The sequence below is a fragment of the Salvelinus alpinus genome, chromosome 33 (genome assembly GCF_045679555.1).
Source record: "Salvelinus alpinus chromosome 33, SLU_Salpinus.1, whole genome shotgun sequence".
NCBI classification, from domain to species: Eukaryota; Metazoa; Chordata; class Actinopteri; order Salmoniformes; family Salmonidae; genus Salvelinus; species Salvelinus alpinus.
The window spans coordinates 15,459,672-15,480,182 of NC_092118.1; the positions used below are offsets into that span (position 1 = coordinate 15,459,672).

At 42.8% G+C, this 20,511-nt stretch overlaps 1 protein-coding gene across 1 annotated transcript in view; it reads right to left on the minus strand.

Annotated features, from left to right (window-relative positions):
* The window catches only part of LOC139562766 (immunoglobulin superfamily DCC subclass member 4-like), a 73,433-nt gene extending 53,340 nt beyond the window's left edge, over positions 1-20,093 (minus strand). Inside the window, exon 1 of the mRNA XM_071380766.1 lies at positions 19,617-20,093. Coding sequence (XP_071236867.1) covers positions 19,617-19,692 — 76 coding nt within the window. The 5' untranslated portion in view covers positions 19,693-20,093. The remainder of the gene's footprint in view (positions 1-19,616) is intronic.
* Positions 20,094-20,511: the final 418 nt, after the last annotated feature.

A 20,511-nucleotide genomic window follows, 5' to 3' on the forward strand; every position in this document is an offset into this window, starting at 1 on the left:
TGCGACCAAGCTTTAACTTCCTGACTGATGTCTTGAGATGTTGCTTCAATATATCCACCTAATTGTCCTCCCTCATGATGCCATCTATTTTGTGAAGTGCACCAGTCCTTCCTGCAGCAATGTACCCCCACAACATGATCCTGCCACCCCATGCTTCACGGTTGGGATGGTGTTCTTCGGCTTGTAAGCCTCCCCCTTTTTCCTCCAAACATAACGATGGTAATTATGGCCAAACAGTTCTATTTTTGTTGCATCAGACTAGAGGACATTTCTCCAAAAAGTACGATCTTTGTCCCCATGTGCAGTTGCAAACCGTAGTCTGGCTTTTTTATGGCGGTTTTGGAGCAGTGGCTTCTTCCTTGCTGAGCAGCCTTTCAGGTTGTGTCGATATAGGACTCATTTTTACTGTGAATATAGATACTTTTGTACCAGTTTCCTCCAGCATCTTCACAAGGTCCTTTGCTGTTGTTCTGGGATTGATTTGCACTTTTCACACCAAAGTACGTTCATCTGTAGGAGACAGAGCGCGTCACCTTCCTGAGAGGTATGACGGCTGCGTGATCCCATGGTGTTTATTGCGTATTATTGTTTATACAGATGAACCATGGTACCTTCAGGCGTTTGGAAATTGCTCCCAAGGATGAGCCAGACTTGTGGAGGTCAAAAAATAAATTTCTGAGGTCTTGGCTGATTTCTTTTGATTTTCCCATGATGTCAAGCAGAGGCACTGAGTTTTATTAAGGTAGGCCTTGAAATACATCCACAGGTACACCTCCAATTGACTCATTTTCCAAGCTGTTTAAAGGCACAGTCAACTTAGTGTATGTAAACTTCTGACCCACTGGAACTATAAGTGAAATAATCGGTTTGTAAACAATTGTTCTAAAAATTACTTGTGTCATGCACAAAGTAGATGTCCTAACCGACTTGCCAAAACTATAGTTTGTTAACAAGAAATTTGTGAGTGGTTGAAAAATGAGTTTTAATGACTCTAACCTAAGTGTATGTAAACTTCCGACTTCAACTGATATAATAATATATATATTTATATTCATTCCGGACTCTGACATTGCTCGTTCTGATGTTTCTTAACCTTTCACGAGCCTCTACCCCGGGTCCGGGATCACCCCCCACCCCCCCCACACACTGATTAGCATAGCTAGCATAGCTTCACAAGTAGATAGTAGCATCTAAATATCATTAAATCACAAGTCCAAGACACCAGATGAAAGATACAGATCTTGTGAATAAAGCCACCATTTCAGATTTTTAAAATGTTTTACAGGGAAGACAAAATATGTAAATCTATTAGCTAAACACGTTAGCAAAATACACCACTATTCTAACTCCATCAGTTTCTTACTCCTTCAGGTGCTATCACCAATTCGGCTCAACTAAGATATTGATAGCCAATAACCTATAAAAAAACCCATCAGATGACAGTCTGATAACATATTCATGGTATAGGATAGTTTTTGTTAGAAAAAAGTGCATATTTCAGGTAGAAATCACAGTTTACAATTGCACCGACCATCACAAATCGACTAGAATTACTAGATAGAGCAACGTGTATGACCAATTTACTCATCATAAAACATTTCATAAAAATAGACAAAGCATAGCAATGGAAAGACCCAGTTCTTGTGATTTCAGACCATATTTCAGATTTTCTAAGCGTTTTTCAGCGAAAACACAATAAATCGATAAGTTAGCATACCACATGTGCAAACGTTACCAGAGCATCGATTCCAGCCAAAGAGCGCTATAACGTAATCACCGCCAAAATATATTAATTTTTTCACTAACCTTCTCAGAATTCTTCCGATGACACTCCTGTAACATCATTTTACAACATACATATACAGTTTGTTCGAAAAGGTGCATATTTAGCCATACAAAACCGTGGTTACACAATAAAAATCCTAGGAAATCAAGCCTCAATATGTCTGACGTCATCTATCAGAGTGATCTAGTTTAATTGAAAGCTAATCATATACTTGACTAAAAAATACAGGGTTGACAGGAATCGAAAGACAAATTAGTTCTTAATGCAACCGCTGATTTACATTTTTAAAATTATCCTTACTTTTCAATACAGGGTTCGCCAAGTGAAGCTATACCAAACAAAATGGCGAAATATGCGTTTAAAATATTTCGACAGAACAACAATTTATCATATTAAATATTGCTTACTTTGAGCTGTTCTTCCATCATATTCTTGGGCAATGTATCCTTTCTATGTTATAAACGTCTTTTGGTCGATAGATGTCCTCTGTCCTTCGAAATATCCACTAACGATCGAACGGGACCCCAAAACGTGTCCAAAGTTTCAGAGTGCACAACAAAGAAATTCCTCAAAATCGCACTAAACGGATATAAATTGCTATAAAACGGTTCAAATTAACTACATTATGATGTTTTTAACAACTATAACGACTGAAAACATGACCGGAGAAATATTGCTGGTTAGACAAGGATTTGGAATGAGGCAAGTCCGATGTCCTTCACGCTTCAGGCGCGCGACGAGAAAGGGCGGTCCCTATACATTTTGTGGTTTTATAATGGCTGGGATTGTGCAATAGACTCCATTCAAAACGTGATGACGTACAGACACCCAGAGGAAGACGTAGGCAGTGTCGGTTTCTTCATAGCATTCACTGTCGCCTTAAAAACAGACTCCAGATCAGGGGTAAAAATTTCTGGAATCTGACCCCTGTCATGAAAAGTGCTGTAGATATTGTTCTGTACCACTCAGAGACAAAATTCCAACTTCTATAGAAACTAGAAGGTGTTTTCTATCCAATAATAACAATAATATGCATATTGTACGATCAAGAATTTAGCACGAGGCAGTTTAATTTGGAGACCCAAATATGCTAATGCGGAACAGCACCCCCTATAGTTGCAAGAAGTTTTAATGTCTTTATTTTTATTCTTTGGATTTGTGTGTATTGTTCTGTATTGTTAGGTATTACTGCACTGTTGGAGCTAGAAACATAAGCATTTTACTGCACCTGCAATAACATCTGCAAATATGTGTACGGAACCAATACAATTTGATTTGATTTGAAAGGGGTAGAGAGGCAGAGAGCGAGAGGCTAATGTTTCCATGCCTGCTGTTTAGTTATACAATACCTCACCCTTCTAATAACTTTTAGATGGTAGGAAATGGCAAGTCCTGCATAACAGAGTCACTGGGAGGAGGAGCCGAGAGAGAGAGAGAGACAGAGAGCGAGACAGAGAGCGAGAGAGAGAGCGAGAGAGAGAGCGAGAGAGAGAGAGAGACAGAGTGAGACCGAGATGAAAAATGAAATGTTCTGTTCCCTTCATATGAGAAAGAGAGGATAGAAAGAGTAAACAGTTGGATAATGTATAGGGCATACACCAGTTGTCAAAAAAGACTCAATCAACTATGCCTTTATAAAATAGATTAACTCTACATTCACAAAAGCATATAAAACCCCAAATAATGGTATTTCTAGGATCTCTTGTGGTATATTTTGTGGTTTTATTTCTTAGCAAAGCAAATGATAGGGTAACTTCCATACAGACACTGGTCATTCAATCAATCAATGTCTGGATATGAATCTCGATTGTTATCAGAAACATTATCACTGCACACAAACTGTGACTAAATGGGCCATTTTTCAATTGAAATAGTTTAACACATTTGTCCATATCTATTCAGGAACGATAGATAGCATACTGGGATCTGCCACACAACAGCTGTTTTCTTGTTGAACCACGAATGAATGATGCATGGACGAGCGCCTGTACTTTTGTGTGTTTATCTCAGGGTTTCCATTAGGAAAATGTGGCGCCAGATATTTGACCGGTAGCATTTACATTTACCAGACATTTAAGAGATTTACCAGACCCATGCATTGGATGTTTAACCTGATTAGGGCGTCCACCCACGGTGCTCAGAATGACAGAAATCACATTTAGATTGTGGTAATTCATCTTAACAGAACATGCAAGTCGAGGACGCAACGGCGTGCGTCCTATCCGAATTCCGATGCGCAACTTGAAGATGTTAGAATAACTGTTCAATTATTTACCAACAAGACGAGTACCGAACAGCAAAATCACTAGCCTATGTCAATCTACTATCCCCATAGTAGAAAAGTTCACTAATTCTATTGGTCGGCTTGTTATTTTATGCGAGAAAGAAATAGCCTATTCCACAAACCGACTCTGGGACAGTTGTGGGACTATAGATCCCAAATTCATACAACAAGTAGGCCTAGACTACATTGCAAAAAAACATAGAAAAGCAAAGAGGCTCATGAACAGATCAGTACGTTTAGCTTCAAATCTTTATCAATTATTATTCTCCTTATAAGTGCAGCAATGCTATTATGGCTAACGGAAACCATGGTATGTGTGTTTGCACATGTATGACTGTTTGTGCGTGTATGTTTGTGTGTGACTGTGTGCGTGCGTGTAGTGTACATGTGTGTGAACATGTGTACGTACCCACAGGAGCAGAGAACATTATGTGCACTGCGCCGGCCCCACAGAATGGGTGGACAGAGACAGATGGGCTGATTGATAGCACTGTGCAAATACAGTCTGACGATCAGCAGGACGTTGGAACATGCGTTTGCCCCTGTTTGTGTGTGTGTGTGTGTGTCAGCATACATTTTTTTTTAAATTAAAAAACTTTATGTGCATGAAGACAAAGGGCTTACGCCTGCCTACCCACCCACTTACAGGAATATCAAATCATGTTTTTTTGTACAATTTGTGGTCCAAGTGGCGTAACTACAGTAGTTGAAAACATCTATATCAACTGTTTGGCTTTGGAAAAGTTACCTGTTAATGTCCAAATCTCATAATTATTACACAAATACCCGATATTGTATCTAAATGAATAACTGTACAATAAAGACATTTATCATAACAGGTATGCATAGGATGAAGGGTCATTAAAATCAGTTGTCAAACATTTTAGCAACAAGGAGGTGGAAAGTCCCAGGCAGCCATTAACCAAGGTGGACAGGAAGGGACAGTTTTCACCACGCGCTAGGGAGCTCCGTGTACAATAACATTGACATGCCGATAATTTTATACAACCAAACATATCTCACAATTGTCTACACATTCAACCTAATAGCTTTATCTGCGCAACCGACGGCCTGCTGAAGTGGGGTATAATGTTATCAGATTCTTCCCGGAGAAAAACGGAATCACTGTCGCCACTCCCTAGAGTAGGGCGAAGAGGTAAAGCACACACATTAATATCTCTCTCTGATGGGGAGGCAAGGGGACCTTCCCCTGTTAGCACACACTTTGGCTCTTGTTTAAGTCCACATTTTTCCTCTAGGCCCGCATTATTAGCCAAATAATGATCATTCTACGCAACTAGACAGGCCCACTGGACTGAAGATGGACCAGCCCATCTGGCATTTGCCAAAACTGCCCTATGGCAAGTCCATTTCTGGCATACGACATGGAATATACTGCATATTGCCTTAAATTTCACGCAGTGGGGGTCATATTCGTTCTGCTCCATCTATGTACCTTGTCTTGCTCTAGACCAAACTACAACAATGGAGAAGTTGGGAAACACTAAACAGTACATTGCCTTGGTGTTGATTTTCAGTTTGATTCTCAAGAGTAATATCCACATGCTGTAATTCCATCCAGGACAGGCTGAGTAGAGTTTGAGTCACACACTGAGTGGAGACAGGCACGCAACCCCAGCAGCAGCTGCAGTGTCAGGTGCTGGCCGTTCCAGCGGTTCAGCTACAGCACGATTCTCACAGTCACCCACATGAGTTTTCACACCGCTCTCAAGTTGGCACAAACTGGATTCATACTCTATCACATTTATACTGTTTATCATATAGGCCAGGCGTACAGTAAAGTGACCAATCATAATGCAGTTCTGGAGGTAGGAGAGGCCCAGGGAGCTAGACTCTTTCCCACTCATGTTTACATTTATACTCGAAAGGACAGTCTGCAACATATTAACAATAGGAGGCAGACAGATACATATATGGAGGGAGAGAGAGAAAGAGAGAAAGAGAGAAGGGCGAGAGAGAGCGAAACAACAGAGAAGGGAAACATGGCCTGAGCTAGCATTTGTTCCCCTCCAGTGCTTCATGACTGCTGGTGTGCTCGCTCTGTGTACAGTACTCATCCATGCAAATCCTGGGCTGCTCCAATCACAGCCCTTTGCTCCTATAGGCTTTACAAAGGGCCTCAGAGCAGCATGGGGCTAGGGGCCTCGGTGCGGCCACGGCTACATCAATGGGTCAACAACACCAGCAACAAAACTAACATGGGACGGACGGGAGGCTGCAGGAGGGAAAAGCCCATCCAGGGAAACCACAAGGTCATATACTGTAGCTGCAGGGTTGGAGAGAGAGGGACACGGACTATTAAAAACCCAGAACTCCCCCCTTGACGTTTTATTATTGTGTCTGTGTGATTTGATTTGATCAATTCAACCAAGTGGTTTCGGAGGGAGACACTTGATAGTATCACGAGGCAGTGATCAACAGCACTGATAGAAACCGAGTGGTGGTGTGTTATGAATTAAGATGATACATTGCTCATATACTGGTAAGAATGTTCTGTTTTCTCTTTTTTTTTTTAACTGGTTAAATTGCTATTTTATACCCTGTAGGCACCTGCAACTTACCACAGGTGAGATAAACTACACAATAAACAACTCACTTGCCTCCAACCAAATGAATTTGAATTTTTGAACAACTTAGTCCAGGTAATTTTTTGACTTTTAAGTGAAAAATATAATTTTGGGGGGATTCTGTGCAGTTGTAAATCAAACAAATACGTGTGAACACCAAAAGTTCTCAATTTCAAAGAATTTTAGAATAAATAGTGAATGGTGCAAGGGGGACAATATATTGACCACAATTATACATACATACAGTACCAGTCAAAAGATTGGACACAACTACTTATTCAAGGGTGTTTCTTCATTTTTACTATTTTCTACATTGTAGAATAATGTGTTAAACATATCAAAATATATTTTATATTTGACATTCTTCAAAATAGCCACCCTTTGCATTGATGACAGCTTTGCACACTCTTGGCATTCTCTCAACCAGCTTCACCTGGAATGCTTTTCCAACAGTCTTGAAGGAGTTCCCACATATGCTGAGCACTTGTTGGCTGCTTTTCCTTCACCCTGCGGTCCAAATCATCCCAAACCATCTCAAATTGGTTTGAGGTCGGGTGATTGTGGAGGCCAGGTCATCTGGTTGGATTTGTGTCACATGCGTTTTGTGTGTGTACTCTGTACAACCTCTTACGCCGAGTATAATATAAACCCCTAGCTCCTGCTCCTACTGAACCATTCCAGTCTCTTAAATTGGATGCAGCGTAGAACGCCTGCCCCCTCTTATTGAAGCCACGGAAGTTCAATGCCAAACACGGTACTGCAGGCATTGTTAGCAGAAAACAGGATCCCTCATTACAGTGAATGGAAAAATGGCTATCTTCATGTAATTAAAATAAAAATACTCGACAATTATGTTATCAATAATTGCTTCTAATACACCAAATCGCACCCAAAAGAAGCTATAAGGACAATTTAGTTGCTAATGGCAGCATACCGTACCCCGGTCGGTGAGTTACTCAATAAGAAGTGGCAGCACTGAGCTAGCCTGCAACGTCTCTTCCTGGAGCAGCTCAAACTGTGCATGTTATGTATCCATGAGACCACATTTTAAGCGACTTCATTTGGCTTCAATGCGCTATTATTGAGTCCTCACATATGAATGGTGTCACATGATCAATGGCTTTGTCCATTCATATATACATACAGTCATTGATTGGATTAAGCAATATGGTGAAAAACCCCACCTAGCATAAAAGAGGGTTAATTAAGCAATAAGGCACCTCTGGGGTTTGTGGAATATGGACAATTTACCACGGCTAAGGGCTGTTCTTAAGCACGACGCAACGCGGAGTGCCTGGATACAGCCCTTAGCCGTGGTATATTGGCCATATACCACAAACCCCAGAGGTGCATTATTGCCATTATAAACTGGATACCAACGTAATTAGAGCAGTTATAAGTAGATCTATAACATATTGTTTATACCCTTCTTATCTTTTCAGATATGCAAAAAGTATTTAGAGGTAGGGGCAAGGTATTTATTTGGGACTGGGACCTACTCTGCACCTTGCCTACTCAATCAGGGTTCTCTCCCCTCCTCAGTCCCCCTCCCCACTACAAGCCCCATGCTCCTCCTCCTTGGTCATGTGACTGAGCGGACAGCAGTGCGGAATGGAAGGAATGTGATCGCATGACTGTTTACCCAACCAGCGCCGTGAGGAAGAGACCCTGCTCTTACACACACAAATCACCATCACTGCCTAAAGCACACACACACACACACACACACACACACACACACACACACACACACACACACACACACACACACACACACACACACACACACACACACACACACACACACACACACACACACACACACACACACACACACACACACACACACACACACACACACACACACAGAACAAAAACATGTAGCCTGTAGCTTGTGACTCGTTTACCACACACAGACACGTCTTTTAACGGCTAAATTATTATCCCTTAGATAACACAGCTCACAAGTGTTTTAACATTCAGCGCCCTGGCTGTAGTGGAATACTCTGGGGATCACCTGACTGGACCCATCCCTGAGCTTGTGACAAACATATCACACAGCATATTGATCCAGCACTATTGATCCTGGGCTGTTTATAGCCGGGGGGCATCAATACTCACAACGCTCTCTCTGAAGTCCCGTTGGCACTGATATGTATTTCTAGAGAACATCAAAACTCCCCACAGCCAGTGGGAACTCCCCACAGCCAGTACTGGGAAATGGACTTGAGGGTCATGCAGTGTAGCAGTCGTCCGTGACCATGTAAAAGGAGTAGGCCTATGTATTGTGATGTTGGGATGATTGTGTTCACTATTGCAGAGATAAGGCAAACAAGTAGCTATACATCACTTAAAAACCAATAAGCCTTTTTTAGTGCGGAGTTGGCTGAAGTGTAAAGGTTGTTTTGAGAAACTTAGAGGAATCCTAGATGTCAGCCTTCAGAGATTTAGGTGCAGTCTAATTGAACAGAATGAGCTCTGCACTTATCCCAGCTGGCAGCCATCAGAGCAGGGAAAGAGGCTTTAGAGATCAGACATCTCTAACAGTGCAGGAGGATGGACGTCTTACATTCACAGGTGGATGGATCTCAACATCATGACGTAACGTTACACATACAAATAAAACTTTCTGGTGCAGATCAAAAGTCTACCACAGAAAAGTTGAATTGGTGCACCGGTAATAACAACAAAAAACATTCCACTCCATTACACACAATATTGCTACTAGAGGGTAATTACAGTGTTACTACTAGAGGTCGACCGAATAATCGGAATGGCCGATTAATCGGGGCCGATTTCAAGTTTTCATAACAATCGGAAATCGGTATTTCTGGGCGCCGATTTGCAAAATGTTTTTTTTTTTTACACCTTTTATTTAATCTTTATTTAACTAGGCAAGTCAGTTAAGAACACATTCTTATTTTCAATGACGGCCTAGGAACGTTCTGCCTCGTTCAGGGGCAGAACGACAGATTTTTAACATTGTCAGCTCGGGGGATTCAATCTTGCAACCTTACAGTTAACTAGTCCAATGCTCTAACACCTGATTACATTGCACTCCACGAGGAGCCTGCCTGTTAGCGAATGCAGTAAGCTAAGGTAAGTTGCTAGCTAGCATTAAACTTATCTTATAAAAAACAATCAATCAATGACTGTCATTGCTCCAATGTGTACTTAACCATAAACATCAATGCCTTTCTTAAAATCAATACACAAGTATATACACTGCTCAAAAAAATAAAGGGAACACTTAAACAACACAATGTAACTCCAAGTCAATCACACTTCTGTGAAATCAAACTGTCTACTTAGGAAGCAACACTGATTGACAATAAATTTCACCTGCTGTTGTGCAAATGGAATAGACAACAGGTGGAAATTATAGGCAATTAGCAAGACACCCCCAATAAAGGAGTGGTTCTGCAGGTGGTGACCACAGACCACTTCTCAGTTCCTATGCTTCCTGGCTGATGTTTTGGTCACGTTTGAATGCTGGCGGTGCTTTCAGTCTAGTGGTAGCATGAGATGGGGTCTACAACCCACACAAGTGGCTCAGGTAGTGCAGCTCATCCAGGATGGCACATCAATGCGAGCTGTGGCAAGAAGGTTTGCTGTGTCTGTCAGCGTAGTGTCCAGAGCGTGGAGGCGCTACCAGGAGACAGGCCAGTACATCAGGAGACGTGGAGGAGGCCGTAGGAGGGCAACAACCCAGCAGCAGGACCGCTACCTCCGCCTTTGAGCAGGAGGAGCACTGCCAGAGCCCTGCAAAATGACCTCCAGCAGGCCACAAATGTGCATGTGTCTGCTCAAACGGTCAGAAACAGACTCCATGAGGGTGGTATGAGGGCCCGACGTCCACAGGTGGGGGTTGTGCTTACAGCCCAACACCGTGCAGGACGTTTGGCATTTGCCAGAGAACACCAAGATTGGCAAATTCGCCACTGGCGCTCTGTGCTCTTCACAGATGAAAGCAGGTTCACACTGAGCATGTGACAGACGTGACAGAGTCTGGAGACGCCGTGGAGAACGTTCTGCTGCCTGCAACATCCTGCGGCATGACCGGTTTGGTGGTGGGTCAGTCATGGTGTGGGGTGGCATTTCTTTGGGGGGCCGCACAGCCCTCCATGTGCTCGCCAGAGGTAGCCTGACTGCCATTAGGTACCGAGATGAGATCCTCAGACCCCTTGTGAGACCATATGCTGGTGCGGTTGGCCCTGGGTTCCTCCTAATGCAAGACAATGCTAGACCTCATGTGGCTGGAGTGTGTCAGCAGTTCCTGCAAGAGGAAGGCATTGATGCTATGGACTGGCCCGCCCGTTCCCCAGACCTGAATCCAATTGAGCACATCTGGGACATCATGTCTCGCTCCATCCACCAACGCCACGTTGCACCACAGACTGTCCAGGAGTTGGCGGATGCTTTAGTCCAGGTCTGGGAGGAGATGCCTCAGGAGACCATCCGCCACCTCATCAGGAGCATGCCCAGGCGTTGTAGGGAGGTCATACAGGCACGTGGAGGCCACACACACTACTGAGCCTCATTTTGACTTGTTTTAAGGACATTATATCAAAGTTGGATCAGCCTGTAGTGTGGTTTTCCACTTTAATTTTGAGTGTGACTCCAAATCCAGACCTCCATGGGTTGATAAATTTGATTTCCATTGATAATTTTTGTGTGATTTTGTTGTCAGCACATTCAACTATGTAAAGAAAAAAGTATTTAATAAGAATATTTCATTCATTCAGATCTAGGATGTGTTATTTTAGTGTTCCCTTTATTTTTTTGAGCATTGTATTTTTAAACCTGCATATTTAGCTAAAAGAAATCCAGGTTAGCAGGCAATATTAACCAGGTGAAATTGTGTCATTTCTCTTGCGTTCATTGCACGCAGAGTCAGGGTATATGCAACAGTTTGGGCCGCCTGGCTCTTTGCGAGCTAATTTGCCAGAATTTTACGTAATTATGACAACATTGAAGGTGGTGCAATGTAACAGGAATATTTAGACTCATGGATGCCACCCGTTCGATAAAATACGGAACGGAATAAACGTTTTGTTTTCGAGGTGATAGTTTCCGGATTAGTCAAAGATATATGGTTTAGAGAGAAATAGTCGACGCGTTATAATTCCTGTAATAACTTGCGGCTGAATTTGAAAGTTTTTTTTTCGTTATTTTACCGTTCATGTCTTCCATAGAGAATATCTTGGTCTACTTCAAATAAGGTCTGTGTTTCGTGCAGGCTTAAACTGCCTCCACGTTTTGATACCCGTGTAAATCTCACTAGGATAAGGTAACATATTTTCATAAATCCACTCTACAAAACGTTTTATCTTCGCTTATATTTAGCCAATATTGATCAGAGTTACCTTGTCCTATGGATATCTACACAGTTATAAAATTGGCACGGTGATGTAAGCCTACACGAAACACAGACCTTATTTTAAGTGAATCTAAAAATATCCTATGGAATAAATGAAGGAACCGCTTTTCAGATTTTGCTAGAAGGTGTCATGGGAATTATGACTCGCACTTTGGTTGTCAATTCTTACCATGCCCATTATTAAAATAGGATTTCCTGCATACAGAAATTAAAGTTTTTGTTTTCAACATTCATCACAGGTAACTTAAACTCTATTTTTATTCAATCAGTTGAGAGTATTTCTCTCCTAAGCAGACTCTTCAGTATCATTGTCACTTCAGAGCTGTGTGCGTGTGTGTGTATTTATGTATTATATTAAGTTAAAATAAAAGTGTTCATTGTTCATTCAGTATTGTTTCAATTGTCATTATTACAAAAATGTGTGTGTGTGTGTATGAGATATATATATATATATATTTTTTTTTTGTTGAAATAAATCGGCCGATTAATCGGTATCGGATTTTTTTGTCCTCCAATAATCGGTATCGGTATCGGCATTGAAAAATCATAATCGGTCGACCTCTAGTTACTACACACACACACGATAGTATGAAGTGTAACCAGTCAAATATTTCCAGATACAGAAATGTACTCTATATCATCTACTGCATCTTGCCATCTTTATGTAATACATGTACCACTAGCCACTTTAAACTATGCCACTTTATGTTTACATACCCTACAGTACTCATCTCATATGTATATACCGTACTCTATACCATCTACTGCATCTTGCCTATGCCGTTCTGTACCACCACTCATTCATATATCTTTATGTACATATTCTTTATCCCTTTACACTTGTGTGTGTATAAGGTAGTAGTTGTGGAATTGTTAGGTTAGATTACTTGTTGGTTATTACTGCATTGTCGGAACTAGAAGCACAAGCATTTCGCTACACTCGCATTAACATCTGCTAACCATGTGTATGTGACTAATAAAATTTGATTTGATTTGATATTGAGTGAAATAATCACTGAACTTTTAACGTAAAATTGGGTGAATAACATTCTGACTGGCATTGTAATCCACAACAGACAGGTTTTACTAACATGACTAACTCTGCATTGTAAGCTTCCCGACTACTCGTCTAAGGTTTGACAGTAATCTGGTTCAAGTCAAAGGGAAGCTCTCTGAACCACATACAGGCAACCACCAACTTGTGCAACCACAGAAACTCTGAACCTGAAGACCACCACAATAAAGAGCCCAGTAGACACCAGAGGCCAGACACACAGTAAAAGTGAAAGTCTCCCTGTCTCATTCAAGCAACTTTCCTCTGTCACTGAACTGTCCTTTATACCACCTTTGGGACTAGGATCTGACACTACCAAAAATGAATAGACACACTCAGCCAGCCATACAAACCAACATCTTCACTGGACAAAGATATGCAGCTCAAATTCAGCCTGGGGCCTCTTTAAATAATATGCATCCTAATTTAGCTGTGTATCTCCAGGGGGATCAAGATGCACTCACATACAAATAGAGTAGGCACTAGACTTGGGCGATATGCTGTTTATACCATATACTGTTTATACCATATACTGTTTATACCATATACTGTTTATACCATATACTGTTTATACCATATACTGTTTATACCATATACTGTTTATACCATATACTGTTTATACCATATGCTGTTTATACCATATACTGTTTATACCATATACTGTTTATACCATATACTGTTTATACCATATACTGTTTATACCATATACTGGGGTATTTCGAAATACAGACGGTATGATTTTCAATGCCGTTGCGGGGGTTGCGTCCTATGCCACTGCTTATAACTAAGAAATAAGAAATCTAAGATATGTCAAATAAATCATATCTGGCTCAGGGCTCCAACTATGCCTTTGGCTTGCTGACCTGCTAGCTAAGTGTCTAGATGTCAAGATCAAACTTCTTGGTTACAGCAGAGACATTCAATCCTCTTCTGGATCAAGATCGCTGTTGCGTAAATTGTTTTGTGCGGTAGAAAATGTACGGTATGACGGGAATGAAAATCTGGATAACTCCCAACCCTAGTAGGCACAGTCAGACACACACTACACTCATCACGCTTCTAAACATGCCATTTCCACCCCATTGGGCTGTCAGAAACACAGCAATCACACCTCAAGGACCAAGGGATTGAGATATGGCCACAATAAATAAAATAAGACGGCTTGGATTACAAGCGGATTTTTGACAGACAAAGTTCAAATAATGCTAATGTCTTTAGCCAAGCGCATAGTCATTGATGTAACAACTTAACATAATTACTCAATTTACAGAACAGCTCATTAAGGACAAAGAAATGCAATTATCTTTATTAAGCAGGACTTGTTCACAAGCATCCTCCAGGGGCTGAGGTGGGGTGCTGAGGTATCTGTAGACAGGGGCTGAGGTGGGGTGCTGAGGTAGCTGCAGACAGGGGCTGAGGTAGGGTGCTGAGGTAGCTGCAGACAGGGGCTGAGGTAGGGTGCTGAGGTAGCTGCAGACAGGGGCTGAGGTAGGGTGCTGAGGTAGCTGCAGACAGGGACTGAGGTAGGGTGCTGTAGACAAGGGTTGAGGTAGGGTGCTGAGGTAGCTGCAGACAGGGGTTGAGGTAGGGTGCTGCAGACAGGGGCTGAGGTAGGGTGCTGAGGTAGCTGCAGACAGGGGTTGAGGTAGGGTGCTGAGGTAGCTGCAGACAGGGGCTGAGGTAGGGTGCTGCAGACAGGGACTGCGGTAGGGTGCTGAGGTAGCTGCAGACAGGGGCTGAGGTAGCTGCAGACAGGGGCTGAGGTAGCTGCATACAGGGGCTGAGGTGGGGTGCTGCAGACAGGGACTGAGGTAGGGTGCTGAGGTAGCTGCAGACAGGGGCTGAGGTAGGGTGCTGAGGTAGCTGCAGACAGGGGCTGAGGTGGGGTGCTGCAGACAGGGACTGAGGTAGGGTGCTGCAGACAGGGACTGAGATAGGGTGCTGAGGTAGCTGCAGACAGGGGCTGAGGTAGCTGCATACAGGGGCTGAGGTGGGGTGCTGCAGACAGGGACTGAGGTGGGGTGCTGCAGACAGGGACTGAGGTAGGGTGCTGAGGTAGCTGCAGACAGGGGCTGAGGTGGGGTGCTGCAGACAGGGGCTGAGGTAGGGTGCTGAGGTAGCTGCAGACAGGGGCTGAGGTGGGGTGCTGCAGACTAGGACTGAGTCAGTGCATGTAATAGGGATGGATTGGGTGGAAATAGGCCCTGTTCCAATTTAGATATCCTTTCTTTCTCAACTCCTGGGAAAAAACAGATCTACGGTATATATGATTGGATGGGTAACTAAGGTTACCTACCAACCTACTTCTTTCACCAATCACAACCAGTTACAGTTTTTTCCAACTGCTTACACACGTTTTCAAAACTGTCATCTTTTTTAAAAACTCTACACACAATTCCCAAAACTGCACACACAAAATGCAAAATGCCTCACATCTCCTTCAAAATGTAACACTGCATTCAAAATGCCATAAACACATGTCAGAATGAAGCATTTGCATCAAATGGCAAACACTGCTTTCATAATAGTACATTTATGGATATACCATGTAAACACTGTTGTTCTAAATCTAAAGCTCTTTGGTCTTTCATAGGCTTATATCTACATTTCAATACAATGTTCTACAGTGAAAGTCATCTGCTGAGAGGGGTAACAAGTACACTGTAAACACCAATGCAACGTAGAAACAGAAGATATTTATTAGGCCAAACATTACTGAATTGTGTGTGTGGGATCCCGGGGGGGCAGTCCCGGGGGGGGGGGGGGGGGGGGGGGGGTGGCAAACCAGTTTTGGACCAGAACAGCCCGGTGAAAACTAACATTGTCCCATAAAACCACAAATCTAGCAGGCTCCTGTTCTGGATCAGGGACAAGCATTGTGTAAATTGCATCCAGAAAAGTGAGCATATGGCCGGTGTTGTACGGACCCAGTGTGGCATTGTGATGGAGGACCCCGTTTTGAGTGATGGCAGCACACATAGTTATATTACCCCCACGCTGTCCAGGGACATTGGTAATTCCCCTCTGTCCTATTACATTTCTTCCGCGGCGCCTGGTTTTGGTGAGGTTGAAGCCAACCGCATCCACATAAATAAATTCATGGCGAATTACATGGGCATCCAGCTCCAATACTCTCTGTAAATATGTAAATATGGCATGTCTGAAGTACTGGAAGTAGTGTTGCATACATACCTCTACAAAGTCATGTCGCATATTCTTGACTCTGTCAGAGTTTCTCTCAAATGGCTCCTTGTAAAGTTGTTTCATCGTCACTCGGTGCCGTTGGAGGATGCGTTGTATGGTCGACAGGCTTACAGCATTGATGTTGTTAAATATGGTGTCGTTATTCAAGATATGCTCTCTTATCTCTCGAATCCTAATTGCATTGTTGTCCAAAACCATATTTATAATTGCAGTCTCTTGTATATCTGTAAACAAGCGTCCTCGTCCTCCATGATAACTTTGCCTTTCCACTCTGTACAGAATTCAAACACAGTATGTGTTCAGCATAGGAACTGTAAACAATGTACAAAAAAATGTAGTACAGCATGATAACCAACCTCATTCATTCAATGCAGTGCAGTAAATGGATGGCTTAGAGTTACAAATGTTTATGCAATACTATGCAGTCATACGTATTTTACAGTACATTACTGTAATGCTAAAATAGTCATTAGATAGTTGCATACCTGTTCTCATTTCTGAAGGTTCGAATTATGGACGCCACTGTAAATCGACTCAAGTTGGGCTGGACTCTCAGTCCAGGACTCTCAGTCCAGCCTCTCTCATGTTCAAACCGTGGTTGATCACATGATCAACAAGTGTTGCCCTAATCTCATCAGAGATGGCTCTCCTTCCTTCTCTTCTTCCTCTTCCTCTCCCTCCTACTCATCTTGCTCTCTGTCCATTGTTGGCATCAATTGTTCAAAACAGGTAAACTGACCTTTGACCTATTTATAGGCCTATACTACAGTAAAGCAGTGACTGGTTAGTGATCAGTTAAGCTATTAGTGTTTGCACATGTGAGGAGTGTGTGTGACCTGGTGAATAAGTGTAGCATTTTGATTGGTTGTGTTTGGAAAAGGAAAGCAAGTCACTTCCTGTTAGATTTTTGTGTTTTAGGTAGAGAATTGTGTGTAGTGTTTTGAAAAAAGTGTTTTATGCAATTGACAACTGAGTCAAAGGCTGAGAAATAGCTTATGGTTTTGGATATTTGGTGTGTAGTTCTGCACTTTGAGTGAGAGGTTTCAAAAATCGTGTGACATGAAAAGATTTTGTGTGTAAGCAGTTGTAAAAAACGGTAATATATGTGATTACATAAAGGAAGGTGGGAATGAAGGGGAGGGAGGCATTGAACAGGGCCAATGACCAAGGACTCGGAGGGGCAGAGGTCAGTCAAGTTTCAGACAGAGGCAGGAAGAGTGAGGAGGAGTCAAATTGAAGCAGGGGTCAGTGGGCTGATTAACACTGAGCATTAAATCGTTGACCATGGATGAGAGAGGATGACTAGAGGGAGTCAGGATTAGAGAGTACAGGAGAATGGGAGACAGCGCTGGGAACCATAGAGACGCCTCTTTTGAGTGAAGTAGTGATGCGGGTTCAGTGAAACCCCAGTAATTTGGTCGGTGTGCATGTGACACTCCTAGCGGGAGTACTGGGTTAGAGGGAGACAGAGAGCTTGTCTAAACACACAGACACTCTCTCACAGCATTCATTTGTTCCTGATGAGTTCAGCAGAGTTGACATATTTTCATTTGATCTTTCAAATGAAAAAAACAAGCTCTTTGTTTGTGGATCTGATGTAGCGACGTCCCATGCACCCAAACTCTCCCCCGTCAATTCATCCCTGCCCCACTATCACCCCCTACTCCCACCCAGCAACCTCCATTCGCCAGCTCCGGTTCCCACAATACCCTCCCAACCAACCCACCACCCATAACATTCCTCTTTCTCTCTCCAAACATGCCACACTCACACGAAAGCTCCCACCAGTCCAGCAAAGGCTCTACAGTGCTCCACTGTGGGAACACACGCCAGGGTGTATGAGGGCTGAGGGAGATGCTCAAACACACTACTGTGGGCCTTGTGATGAGCACATGCCACTGTTGCCTGCTCCAAACACACACCCACGCAACCCCTCAAGGTAATGTAGTGTAGTTTGTATCTCCATCTTAAACCACATTGAGACAACATTATGGATAGAATGGGTAGAACATGCATTATCATGGAACACAGTTTGTGCTCTCGAGCATTGAAAATGCATTAGTCCAAATTACATTATCAACAACTTATTTTCCGATCCTATAGATTTGCAAGCCATACTTGAAGTCTCACTTGTACATATTCAAGTAGAACAGGGATGCTTCTCCATGCATCTTGATTAACAGGAAAGCATTGTCAGCCCTGATACCACTATTCCTCCACGTTTTTCAAAGCAACGATCCAATATGTTTGCCTTTCCTCTCAAGTGAGCTACGTCAAATAGGCTAAAGCAGAACAAAATCCCATCGGCCTATTTCATGTTTCTACTCCCGTGCTCCTGCACTTTTCTTTGTCATGTAAATGCTGTGGCTGGTCTCTCTCGCTCAGTGCCTGCCCCGCTCCCTCGCCGCCTATCGGTGGCTCCCTGGCTCTCAAATCACAGCTTCCCTTCTCTATCTGAAGGCCACCGCAATGCCTGAAAGGCAGCGACCAAGTGCCTCCTCTCCCAAGCCTCCAAAACACAAAGCACATGTTCGATATGACGATTCAAAAAATATAATAAGCCTTCATTTGTTTCGAGGCAAGAGCACAAACATAAATTAAATGATGTGACAATAGATAAGAAACGTTATTGTTTTAGGCATTTCTTAAAATCCAGATCGTGTGTAAGGTATGAGAGCAGCTCATAAATAATTGTAATAACAGTGTTATTTTGGCATACACTTTACTAGAGGCAAACAACTGTCGTAGCAATATGGGGTATTGCATTCGATTTATAAATAGTGACATCTGAAAAACGATTTTGTCCCACCGGCAACGCTTTTTAATTGTGAAAAATTATATTTGTGCAGAAAACCCACAGGCCACATGTTAAACGCTCATGATTTAAACCTCTTGAAACGCAACCCACATTCCTCAAACTCAACAGCATATGTCTTCAAAGAACGCATGACTCCACTGTAACATTAAATACGTTATGGGCAGATAGTGGTTACATAGTTGCAGATGTGCAACTAACTTTATAACCGGCAGTCCAGCATTGGGTATAAAGAGAAAACCGACAGTGTGTGCTGGAAGACGAATAGGCTATTGAACAAAAGTAAGCATGTTACAGCCTTTGATAGATAGACCTACCATAGTACTGATACCTAGACTCAACAGTTAGATACAAACACTGCAACGAGCAAGGTGCAAAATGTGTTCACTAACCAATCTCTTCTTATCGCACCTGCATGTTCTGAAAGATAACTATAATAGAATACAGTACTAACTTGAAAGGCATGCGCAAGTCAATAACAGTGCTATTAAGCTAAGCGACTTACCTTGAACGGATGGTCCACAGAAGCCCAACGAAAGTAGATAGAAAACCCAGATAGTCTCCACCGCCATGTAAAGCATTGATTTCCAGCAGAGGGGTAAAGCAGCGTGCGGGTCTCTACAGCCAGCTATACCGCTAGCAACATGTATATATAATGGAATCCGCAATAATCCCCTCTCTGAAGTAGGCTATTAGTTGGCTATTAGTTCAGGTATATCCCCTTTGACATAGTCCCCTGCTTTCACTCAGAACAGGGTCGCATTTAGTTGGGAGAGAGCCGTCGTGTCTCTCGGCGCTTCATCGCCATGTTGTGAGCGAATACAAGTGTGTGTTGGCTGCTCCACACACACACACGCGCACGCACGGACGTATGCACATATACACACTCTCTCCCTCAAACACACTGGCAAGTCCCGCTTTAGGTGTCTCCTGGAGCCACCTGAAACACTGCCAATAATTTCACACACCCCCTTTCTTCGTTGTTGAGCTCTACGCTTGTGAATAGACTGCTGTGCGCCGCAGCCGTGCCAATATAGCCAGAAAAAACCTAGAATCAAACTCGCTGTATTGGGCTCCCGAGTGGCGCAGCGGCAGAAGGTACTGCACCTTAGTGCAAGAGGCGTCACTACAGTCCCTGGTTCGAATCCAGGCTGTATCACATCCGGTCGTGATTGGGAGTCCTATAGGGCGGAGCACAATTGGTCCAGTGTAATCCACGTTTGGTCAGGGTAGGCCTTCACCGTAAATAATAATTAATTAACCTAGTTAAATAAAGGTGAAAAATAATAAAAATACAATTCTGCAGTTTCATATGGAGACACAGCTTGGGCAGCTGAGTCAACTGATGTTTAAAACAGAAGTGGTGTCCAGTGGCGATTTTAGCATGTAAATCTTGGTGC